The sequence below is a fragment of the Oncorhynchus gorbuscha genome, linkage group LG01 (assembly GCF_021184085.1).
Source record: "Oncorhynchus gorbuscha isolate QuinsamMale2020 ecotype Even-year linkage group LG01, OgorEven_v1.0, whole genome shotgun sequence".
NCBI lineage: Eukaryota > Metazoa > Chordata > Actinopteri > Salmoniformes > Salmonidae > Oncorhynchus > Oncorhynchus gorbuscha.
Genome location: NC_060173.1, coordinates 72,943,324 through 72,956,006, shown reverse-complemented (window position 1 = coordinate 72,956,006; position 12,683 = coordinate 72,943,324). Strand labels below are relative to the sequence as shown.

Below are 12,683 nucleotides of genomic sequence, written 5' to 3'. Positions count from 1 at the left end.
GACTAAATATCCCATTCATTAAATATAAACACATGTATATGCATTTAAATGAGGAGTAAAAACATGAATCAATCGATCATCTTACGCGTTGACAATAACTACTTTATAACTGGTTTAAATGATAAACCACATACAAATTGTGAACATACTTATTATTTTACAAGTCATGAATAAATAATTGAAGTGTTTATAAATGTGTAAATGACTATTTAGAGATTGCTTATTGACATTCACAATATATATATATATATAAATGGTTACTGATAAGTAAAAAAAGAGGTTTCTGGCTTTCAGTTTCATCAATTCATCCATTTCAGATCTAGAATGACTTTAAAAGGAGAAATGAGGTATTCCTATATTGAAGCATAACATTTATTTAGTTGCAGTGGTAGAACGATTTTTGTAAGTATTCACAGGGTGTCACCTCGTTTTCAAGATCAGTGCAAAATATTTTAGTGGAAGTGTCGATTGGAATGTGTTTTCTCATACACTGGGACAGGGTCAAAAATGTCCCCTAGCCATTCTCTAACCACTTTCAGCACAATGAATGTGTCCCTCTACTATTTGCTTGGTCACAGATTTCTAACAACAAAAAGCTGATCTGCGACATCACAGCGGCTAAGAAATGCCTTCTATGCATGTACTTTGTGGGTTAACTCATCACAATTGACATATTATAGAACTGTCATTTCTGAAAATATTCAGATCCCCTTGACTTACACCACATGTTGTGTTACAGCCTGAATTCAAAATGGATTTGTTTTCTCTCACCCATCTACACACAATACCCCATAATGACTAAGTGAAAACATGTTTTATAAATGTTTATTGAAAATTAAATACAGAAATATCTCATTTACAGAAGTGTTCACACCCCCAAGTCAATACTTTGTAGATGAACCTTTGGCAGTGATTACAGCTGTGAGTCTTTTTGGGTAAGTTGCTAAGAGTTTTTCACACCTGGATTGTACAATATTTGCTCTTTTTTTATTTTTATAATTCAAGCTCTGTCATGTTGATTGTTGATCAGTGCTAGACAGCCATTTTGAAGTCTTGCCATATATTCTCTTGGCAATTTACGTCAAAACTGTAACTAGGCCACTCACGAACATTCAATGTTTTCTTGGTTAGCAACAGCGTAGATTTGGCCTTGTGTTTTAGGTTATTGTCCGACTGAAAGATGAATTTGTCTCCCAGTGTCTGTTGGAAAGCAAATTGAACCAGGTTTTCTAGGATTTTTTTCTGTGCTTATAGCTGTATTCAATTTCTCCCTAGTACTTACCGATGACACGCATACCCATAACATGATGCAGCCACCACCATTCTTGAAAATATGAAGAGTGGTTCTCAGTGATGTGTTGGATTTGCCCCAAACATAATGCTTTGTATTCAGGACAAAAAGTACATTTCTTTGCCACTTTTTTGCAGTATTACTTAAGTGCCTTGTTGCATGTTTTGGATTATTTTTTATTCTGCACAGACTTTCTTCTTTTCACTCTGACATTTATGTTAGTATTGTGGAGTAACTACAATGTTGTTGATCCATCCTCAGTTTTCTCATATCACAGCCATTAAACTCTGTTTCAAAGTCATCATCGGCCTATTGGTGAAATCCCTGAGCGGTTTCCTTCCTCTCCGGCAACTGAGTTAGGAAGGACGCCTGTATCTTTGTAGTAACTGGGTGTATTGATACACCATTCAAAGCCTAATTATTAAAAAACACTATTATTGAACACTGAATGAGTCCATGCAACTTATTATGTAATTTTTGAAGCACATTTTTACTCCTGAACTTATTTAGGCTTGCCATAACAAAGGGGTTGAATACTTACTGACTCAAGACATTTCAGCTTTAATTTTCGATACATTTCTTAAATGTTCTATAAACAAAATTCCACTTTGATATTATGGGGTGTTGTGTGTAGATCAGTGACACAACATCTACAGGTAATTCCATTTTTAAATCAGGAAAAAGGGGTGTGAATACTTTCTGAAGGCACTGAGGTTTGTGAGTATCTGGGTACATGACTCAAGTAGCGATTCATGTATGATTCAACATGGGCCTCGAGTTTGTATTACAATCACTTAGCCTTTCCTTTTTTTGTTCAACCAAAGACCACTCATCTGACCATATCCAACCAGGAAATAACAACGCGACAGTGTTTTTCCCCCAAAACATTAGATTTTATAATGTAGATGTCAAAGAGAAAATGTTAGAGGAAAGGACCCAGGAAAAAAAGCACTATTCTGTAACAATGGAGAGATAAAGACAATCAAAAAAAACAGAATATGCATGTCATACATTTTGTAAACCTAGAACTGTTTTTTTTTTTTTTTTTTTTTAAACCACAGTGGTCACAGATATTACTGGCTGAAATGGAATGGACAACCCTGACGACGATATAGACCATTCATCTGGACAGAGCCCTTTGATATCTCCAGATGTCTCGAAACAAAACCCGTCCGTCCCTCAAATGATAACACCCCCCCCCCCCAGAATAAAAATCAGTTGGTCTATGCAGTTGTCCCGTCTTTAGTTTCCCTAAAACAGTTTTTCTACATAAATACAATAAAATCCATTGTCTGTATGTCACAAGTTCTAGATAAAGATGTTGTGGAATATTCAAAGTCATTCAATTTGTTGTTGAACATTTTCACAGGTAAAAAGCATATCTGTCAGACCAACAGGGAGCATCGTTCTTCCTCATCGTCGCTCCTGGGAAGAAAGAAAAAAACAGAGGAGCAAAAGAACGAGTTCCCGTGTCATGCTCTCGTTCTCAAATCACGATGTTGTTGTAAAAAAACGTACTACTGTCCATTCAGTGCTCTTTCCTTGTGCAGATATGTTACAGGGACAGAGACAGGCATGCAGACACACAAACCATGCAGATATGTTACAGAGGTGGTGGAAGAGTGCAGTAACCCAACAACCAGGCCCTTCTAATAAACCACAGACAATCCTCAGGCCTGGTTTGGATGAGAGGATAAAAAGCAGGAGAAGAAGAAGAAGAAGAAGAAAATGCCCCATGATAAAACAATTAAAAACAAAACAAAATGGAATGTCTTTTGTTGAGCATGATTAAGATCATGTTCAAATGACTATCTGGACACGCTGATAACCAGACAGTATATAGTCCCTTTAAAAAATATTGTTTGAATACAAGTGACTAAGCCATGGCGGCCATTGCTGTGACTGGTGTTTCCAAGCATCCTGGCAGAGCTCTGGATGATAGCTTATAATAAAGGCCACCAATACAATAACAGCAACCACAATTGAGACGCAGACTGGACTTTTAACTCGGAGTCTGCCCCCTTGGATGAGACTGGGTCCATTGAGATGACCCTTGACCTCACTAGTCATCTTCTACAGCCGTCAAAGGAGAGGGGCGGTTTGGGCAGGATGGGTGAGGTTAAAGGGTGAGAGGGGAACTATTGATGGGTTAACTATGACCCTTGGGCTTATAGTGTTTAGTCATTACAGGGCAACCCTTGTGTAATTATCACGTCATTCCAAGGCAAAACCTACTGAATTACACGTCCTTTAATAGATAATATAGAGAAGGTTTTACAAACACAGTTAAAAGTGTTTGGTTGTTGGTCAGAAAATTTTACCTATGTAAGTGTGCCCAATACCAGTGGTCTTCGCACTGTAAACTCATGCTTGTCAGTGTTTCAATGGAGGAGACATCAGAGCTCCAGAAACAAGTGACTTGTCCCTTGTTTGGGAACAACCTTTCAACTTTTCTATGTAGTGTCAAGTATGAATAGAGCCTACGTCAGTGGTGTACGCTGTAAAGAAACAAATGGGATGCTACTGTACTGAACCCTCAGCCAAGGCATCCAGGAATAATGAACAGGGTCCTCTGCAACACCAGGAAGTGCCAAACCAGACCAGCGAATGAAACATGAGCAAATCACCTTGCAATACGAACTTCTTTTCCTCCCAAAACAAGATTGTAATATGCTATAATATATAATATACTTTTAGATTTTTTTTGTCATATATAAATCTACTATGAACAGACAGTATAGTAAATACACAATTGTTGGAATCATTATACAAAGTAGAAATATTTGCATTCCCCCCCCCCCATCTCTCTCCATCCCTTCCCTTACAACCCCAGATCCTTATGCCATGAAAAGGAACTGAACTCTCACTTGGTCGTGAGACAAGTCAACTGTAGAAAGTGTAACAGAGAGAAAAAACTGAAAATAATACAAAAACAACAGGAATACAAATGAAAAGTACAGAAACCAGAGACACAGAAGTCCACTTCAAAAGACAACAAGGACAAAAAACGAAAACAAATAAAAAAATACCTAAAAATATTGGTCAAAACCACACAAATGAAGTAGTCATCAAAACAACTGCGTTGGAAAAATCCGGAAGATCAATGCAGAAACAACATCAATCTTCCCCAGTTCTTCCTCTTTTACCAAAAGTAGAAACAAGTGATTATGACTTCAATGGAATAATGTAGAAGGTAGTTGCCCAGAGGCTAAACATGAGTTGGGGGTGTGGGTGTTCAACACACCGTATACAGATCACTATATCATTCATTCTCCATATTCTGCACTATAGGTGTTTGAGAACTAAGTCAACTGTATGTGGTAAGAACGTTTTTGGACAGCATGCGTGCAAATGTATTGTATATACAGTTATTTAATGTGTCTCACACAAGATTGAATACACTTTCCTGTACCAAATAAAAAACCCAAACACTCCTAGCAGTAGCTATGATGTCTGAGTGTATAAAGAGTTTGTTTACTGGATTGCGACGTGACACTCACGTACACGCACATGCATGAACCTGTTCGCTAGCACCTGACACTTGAAGAGCACCTGTGTGGACAGAGAACATGGGTGCCACTTGCTCCTCTCCGAAAACTCACAGAGGTGGTATGTCCGTCTAATTGCTCAGTCACCATGGTAACAAAGACACATATTTGTGTGAGCAAAACGCCAAAAGAACGGCTCATTGTATCTACTGCCCCTAAATGACTGTAAGATCGTCTGAACGTTGTGACATTAGAACGTTTTGAAAGGTGAGGGGTGAAAGTTAACAAAAAAGTTAACTGTTCTAATTCCCTCACAGAGAACAACCTTGAATGTAAAGTCATGATAGTAAAATCTGTCTTATAAGCCTACAATACTTACGTGGATCCTGACTATTGCGCTGATAGCAAAGTCACGCTTTGGCTTAATTTATTGTCTTACTACTACTATTTTTGAACAGCATTCTCGTTTAAGATGGCAAGTCTTTCTAGTACAGACTACAGTGTATGCTAGCTAACTCTTTCGAAGAGGTGACGTGTATTTGGTTAAGGATTTTATATACCAGCTCGCTACATCATTGGCTGATGTTTCAACCGTTGATTCAACCATTCAGTTCCACTGAAAAAGACTAACCATGTTAGTCCCTGTGTGTAGCATGGCAACTACCTTCTAAATGACAGTAAAGGGGTTACGACGAGGTCAAAGGGAACAGGGATGGGACAGTGGGCTACAGGGAATTCAGGGTAAACATGCCAAGGGCCTTCTGTCTATGTGCCATCGTGCTGGCATTTCCAGTCTCGCCACAACATAAGGGGATGAGGTGTGAGGGCGAGAGGAAGGCACCTCTCTCCCCTCGAAAAGTCATTTAAGGCAAAGCTCTTCGTCGTGAGTTCATCGTAGAATCGACCAGGCTGGGAAAAAAAGGCACAAACTCAGTCTTTTTGCTGTCTGTCATCTCGAACCAGAAGACCTGGTCACACGTCCATTGTGTTCTCTCTCTCTTCCTCACTTTGTACCTATCTTGAAACACAAAAAAAATGTCTGCTTTCGCCAATCAAAAAGTTGGCCAGAAATTTCAGCAAGCCCTGCGACGTCTCTCTTTTCTCAAAGTCTTTTGTGAATGGTTACGACTGAAAGTTCGCACACAGTGTCGGAATTATATCATAGGGCGCTGTTGCTGTTTTTCAGTGAAAGGAAAAAGGAACAAAGAAAAATGAAAGAAGAGTTCTAACTTAGAAATCCGGTGTCTGGACTGGTACTTCAGACAGAGTGTGACTGTTACAAAAAAAAAGCATGAACACTCAAGGTCACCTTAGATCCCACTGGTCCTGAAGTAAAGATCCGAAGAAACCTGGCAACCCGAGGCTCCTTGTGTTCTGCCTCCTTACATAGAGACAGTACAACATATCGGCGGCCTTTTAGTCCGTCCACTCTGGACGAGCGAGATAGTGTCGTCTTCTGTTTCCGTTTCGTAACCTCTCAACATTGTCCCCCCCCCCCCCCCCGGGGCTGATGTGCCTTCTAGACAGGGCGTGGGAGGAGCCAAAGATTGGGGTCAAATTCAAAACGGAGGTTAGTGGTTGGCTGAGGACTAAATGGGTGTCTGAATGGTAAAGGGGGCGTGGTCATCCCTTTACAGAGGCACCTCCTCCTCCATAGGTTCCTCCTCACTCCTGGAGAAAGACAGGAGATGACACGTGTCACAAACAGCACAACCATATTCTGTACAACCATAGACCGTACACACACACACACGCACACACACACCGCCTTGGGAGAGACGTACCTCCTCTGCTTGTTGGCCACAGAGAGGGAGGCCATGGCAGTGACGGTCTCGGCCTCCTCCGTCTCACACTGACGAGCCTCGCTCAGAGAGTGGCCCAGTGTGGAGGCCCCGCGCTGCAGAGATCGCCAATATTTACCTACAACACACGACAGGACAAAGGTCAAAAGGTGATTATTACATAGAGCAACTGGACAAGATGTCAAACAACGTCTGTTATCCAGGGCCGAGTGCTGCTGTTTACTCTCTATGGTAAATGCACACTGGCAAATCAAATGGCAAAATCATTTGCTGGTTGTAGCTTGGAGCTGGGAAATATGAACCAAAATAAATTCATATTGTAATAAATTGGCTCAATTGATGCGATAACGATAAATAGAATCCGTTTATAACATTAATGTGCTCCACAGTTATACTTTTTAAAACTAGTACTACTAGTTTGATGGTTGTAGCCATCAATTGTCCCATTAACAATCACCCATATTAGGAAACGTATTTCAGTTCTAACTTCACATTTCTCGCCAAGTGATCGGTAAAATCATTTTGGGTTTATCGTCCCAGCTCTATTGTGGCCCATAGAGTGGGACTGTTTCCCGTGTGAGTCGAGTAAAGGGTCACACACCATGTTCCTCCAGCACCTTCTCCATGGAGTGGACAGCGTTGGGGTTGGGCCTCTGCTGCATCACCTCCTCGGGGATAGGATCCAACTGGAAGGACAACACGCACACAGGAGTGAGTGACAGGTTAGATACAACACGCACACAGGAGTGAGTGACAGGTTAGATACAACACGCACACAGGAGTGAGTGACAGGTTAGATACAACACGCACACAGGAGTGAGTGACAGGTTAGATACAACACGCACACAGGAGTGAGTGACAGGTTAGATACAACACGCACACAGGAGTGAGTGACAGGTTAGATACAACACGCACACAGGAGTGAGTGACAGGTTAGATACAACACGCACACAGGAGTGAGTGACAGGTTAGATACAACACGCACACAGGAGTGAGTGACAGGTTAGATACAACACGCACACAGGAGTGAGTGACAGGTTAGATACAACACGCACACAGGAGTGAGTGACAGGTTAGATACAACACGCACACAGGAGTGAGTGACAGGTTAGATACAACACGCACACAGGAGTGAGTGACAGGTTAGATACAACACGCACACAGGAGTGAGTGACAGGTTAGATACAACACTCACACAGGAGTGAGTGACAGGTTAGATACAACACGCACACAGGAGTGAGTGACAGGTTAGATACAACACGCACACAGGAGTGAGTGACAGGTTAGATACAACACTCACACAGGAGTGAGTGACAGGTTAGATACAACACGCACACAGGAGTGAGTGACAGGTTAGATACAACACGCACACAGGAGTGAGTGACAGGTTAGATACAACACGGCGATAGCAGAACAAGAAAAACCAGAAGATCTAAAGATCATCCCCCCTCTCTGTGGATGACTACTTCTGACTGGGGACCTCTGCCCAGTGTTGAATCACTCAGCCAGTCCAGCGGTGGAGAACAAATTCATTCAATAACAAAAAAGGCTCACAGATGAACTGCAGCCTCCCACTCGAGGAGCCACTCTACACCACAGGCTACAATGTGTGCTTTGTGCTGGGTCCCACTTTACACACACACACACGAAGAGAATGGCGCCGGAGGGAATAGTAGTCTTTTTACGGGCTCCTGACCAATTGTGCTATTTTGTGTAATTTTTGTGTGTGCTTATTTAAAAAAAAAAACGGAACGTTTAATCATTTCCTATGACTGAAAAGAGCTTCTGGACATCAGAACAGCCTATCACTAACCTCGATTTGGACGAGGACTTCTACTTCAATGAGTCCGAGGCGAAAGACATATTGAATATCCCGGACCAGGTACTTGAAGACGGAGCTATAGAGGCTGGCGCACAGGCCACCTGGGGAGACTATGGCGGCGAATGAATAAATCGCCTCTACCCTCTGTTCTATTGGCAAATGTGCAATCACTGGAGAATAAACTGGATGAGCTTCATTCGAGACTATCCTATCAACAGGACATGAAGAACTGTAATATACTATGCTTCTCTGAGTCATGGCTGAACAAGGACATTGATAATGTACTGTACATCTAGCTGGTTTTTGTATGCATTGGCAGGACAGAATGGCAGAGTCCGGTAAGATCAGGGGTGGTGGTGTGTGTCTCATTATTAATAACAGCTGGTGCGCAATCTCTAATATTAAGGAAGCCTCGAGGTTCCGCTCACCTGAGTTAGAATAAGCTGCAGAACATACTATTTACCAAGAAAGTTTTCATCTGTATTTTTTGTAGCTGACTATTTACCACCACAAATTGATGGTGGCACAGGGCTGTTTTGCTAGCACAGACTGGAATATGTTCCGGGATTTATCCGATGGCATTGAGGAGTTTACCACATCAGTCACTGGCTTCATTAATAAGTGCATCGGTCCCCACAATGACCATACGTACATATCCCAACTAGATGCTTGGATTACAGGCAACATCTGCACTGAGCTAAAGGCTAGAGCTACCGCTTTCAAGGAACAGGATACTAATCCGGACGCTTATAAGAAATCCCGCTACAGCCTCCGACGAACCATCAAACAGGCAAAATATCAATATACGACTAACATCGAATCCTACTACACCGGCTCCGACGCTCGTCGGATGTGGCAGGGCTTGCAAACTATTACGGGATACAAAGGAAAACCCAGCTGAGTGCTGCCCAGTGACGCACCCTACTAGACGAGCTAAATGCCTTCTATAAACACTTCAAGGCAAACAACACTGAACCATGCGTGAGAGCACGAGCTGTTCCGGACAGCTATGATCACGCTCTCCGTAGCCACTGTGAGTAAGATCTTAAAACAGGTGAACATTCACAAGGCCATAGGGCCAGACCAATTACCAGGAAGCATCTGCTGACCAGCTGGCAAGTGTCTTCACTGACCTTTTTAACCTCTCCCTGACCCAGTATGTAATACCTATATGTTTCAAGCAAACTACCATAGTCCCTGTGTCTAAGAACGCCAAGGCAACCTGTCTAAATGACTACCCCCTGTAGCACTCACATCTGTAGCCATGAAATGCTTTGAAAGGTCATGGCTCAGGACTGAGCTCATTACTAAGCTAAGGACCCTGGGACTGAACACCTCCCTCTGCAACTGGATCCTGGACATCCTGACGGGCTGTCCCCAGGTGTTGAGGGTAGGTAACACCGAATCCGCCACGGTGACCCTCAACAAGGGGTGCTAAATCCCCTCCTTTACTCCCTTTTCACCCATGACTGCGTGGGCGGGCATGATTCCAACACCATCATTAAGTTTGCTGATGACACGACGGTGGTAGGCCTGATCACCGACGATGAGAGCTTCAAGTTCCTCGGTGTCCACGTCACTAAGGACCTACATTGGTCCCAACACACCAACAGTCGTGAAGAGGGAACGACAACGCCTCTTCCAACTCAGGAGGCAAAAAAGATTTGGCATGGCCCCTCAGATCCTCAAAAAGTTCTACAGCTGCACCATTGAGAGCATCTTGACTGGCTGCATCACCAATTGGTATTGCAACTGCTCGGCATCTGAATGTAAGGCGCTACACAGGGTAGTGTGTACAGCCTAATACATCACCTGGGACTAACTCCCTGTCACCCAGGACCTCTATGACAGGAGGTGTCGGAGGAAGACCTTGAAAATTGTCAAAGACTCCAGCCACCCAAGTCATAGACTGTTGTATCTGGTACCACACAACAAGCAGTACCGGAACGCCAAGTCTGGAACAAAAAGGCACCTGAACAGATTCTACCCCCAAGCCATAAGACTGCTGAACAGTTCATCGAATGGCTACTTCGACTATTGACATTGACTCCCTTTATTACAGTATTTAAAAAGCAATTGTACTTGTTTTACACTCCCATGTACTGGCTCTATGCACAATCACACGTTACACTGACACACACGCTGACGTCACACCCGCACACACGCACACACACACACACACACACACACACACACACACACACACACACACACACACACACACACACACACACACACACACACACACACACACACACACACACACACACACACACACACACACACACACACACACACACACACACACACACACACACACACACACACACACAGGGATACTCTGAGTGTTAGGAGAATCAGATGAAGGAAACAGGGCATTCCCCAACCTGCTTTTCCAATCCGGAATGATTACATTTTCCTCTGGCTCACTGTGTGTGCTGCATTTCTTTACCCCCTTGTGAGCAGAACCATTAAAATAAAGACCCAAATACTTCCATGTATAAACACGGGACGAAATATAGGCACACAGGCATCTTTTTGCCCGATCATAACCTTGCTGAAAAGAAAGTGGAGGAGGAGGTAGAAAAAGGCTTGAAACATTAGAAGAAGAGAATGTCAGAAGAGAGGAGAGGAAAAAGGGATCGCCGGTCGGTTCCGTTCGGCCCAAGCTGGAATTTTGGTTTTAATTAAAACAAATAGAGGGTGAGGAGGGAGAGGCCAGTCTAGAGAGAGGAATACTTTAATCCTGGCTGTGGCACGACAAGCTGCATTATACACACACATACACAAGCATGCACATATGCACAAGTACACGCACACACAGCCGCACACACCAGTGATGCGCGTGCTGACGCAATAATCCGCAGTCGCCGCGGTGGGTTTAGGCTCATGAAATATAGCGAGGAGGAAGGGCAGGGTGGGGGTGGGCGGGTTAAATAAAGAGAAAACAAAGCATAAAAAAAGCCATAAATGTATCATTCTTGTGCAATTCATATCTAAAGGCTACATTGAGCTTTTTCATTTCCTTATTTTGATCTGCCATTAAGTGCGTAAGCCTAAGCTTCTTGGCCTAAGTGTACGTGCACCAAACACACGCCAATCACCTTTAGGGAACTTGGGCAGGAAAGGTTAACCATGTCGGAGTTTCGTTCAATAAGAGAAAGCTGTGAAATGGAGAGTTGAAATTGAAGAGAGGGGCCAGAACAGTAGCCTCATATTTGGGAAAGATGTTATGTGCGACGATTGAGGCACTACACACATTTGACAGTCACAATACGGGGGACTTAAACTATGGCACGTCAAGGGAAATGCAAAAAGAAGCAGTTCTTTCAATAAAATGATACACCGAGTGTACATCTGAACTCGGGAACAGGAGTGGAGGAATACTATTTTATTTCAGCATCTTGAGAGAATGAATGCGCGGTTAGGGGACATCTGTAAACGTGCAATCGTTTTTCAAACACATAAAATATGCATCCAAGCCAAAGCGAAATCTTATCAGAAACATGTCGGGTCATTTTCACAGCAATTCCCTGAAAACCGTTTAGGGACAAACAGAGCCATTTGTTTCCAGTTCATTTTGCGTTTTCTCCCTGGTCCCTAAATGTCTTTGCTGTGCGAGAGAAGCAGAGATGAATGAGAAAACTTTACCGACGTCAACAACATCGAAGCATTCATTATATCGACGTGTGACACATTTTCTGGCGAGCAAACTTGATTTAGTCTTCCAGGGCAACAGAAGAGAGGCTGCATGTATCTATCTTTGACTGAACAGCGCATTTTCTATATTTGTAGGTTAGGGTCGAGTGCGGCTCCCAGATTTAGACTTTATCACATATAGTCGGATGGTTGCGGATGGGTTATTAGCAATTGCCCGTGGATGCGGGTGAACAAACAGCAGACCCGCACACATAGAATCACAGAATGGTTTGGGGTACTGTACAAAACACATGCTCACACACTTCCCCACACACACCGATACCCTATCATTCACTCCCTTGAGTGGCACAGCAGTGGTGCACATGGATGGCTGCAACGCAATGTCAGCGGCTTTAGAGGAAACGCGAACCTGTGTGTCTGTACTAAGATCAAGGTCTGGGGCTGTCCAACACACACATGCGCATAAGAGACAACAGAGGACTTTGTTCACTTTGGGGGTCACTAAGTGACGCATCATACCCACCAAACAGAAGGAGTTCCCTCTCACAGCACCCCTACAGAAAAACTGTTTTCACAGTATTAATATCTGTATATCATCCATATTCACACTGCTCTGATAT

The 12,683-nt window shown here is 43.0% G+C and overlaps 1 protein-coding gene across 4 annotated transcripts in view; it reads right to left on the bottom strand.

The window, feature by feature from the left end:
* Nucleotides 1–2,162: 2,162 nt before the first annotated feature.
* hdac4 (histone deacetylase 4) overlaps nucleotides 2,163–12,683 on the bottom strand; it is a 261,320-nt gene continuing 250,799 nt past the window's right edge. For all 4 annotated transcript variants that reach the window (XM_046359569.1, XM_046359551.1, XM_046359560.1 and 1 more), the window contains 3 exons: nucleotides 7,183–7,267; nucleotides 6,564–6,699; nucleotides 2,163–6,450 (listed from right to left, as the gene is read on the bottom strand). In XM_046359569.1, the coding sequence (XP_046215525.1) occupies nucleotides 6,411–6,450; nucleotides 6,564–6,699; nucleotides 7,183–7,267 (261 nt within the window). In that variant the 3' untranslated portion in view covers nucleotides 2,163–6,410. The remainder of the gene's footprint in view (nucleotides 6,451–6,563; nucleotides 6,700–7,182; nucleotides 7,268–12,683) is intronic.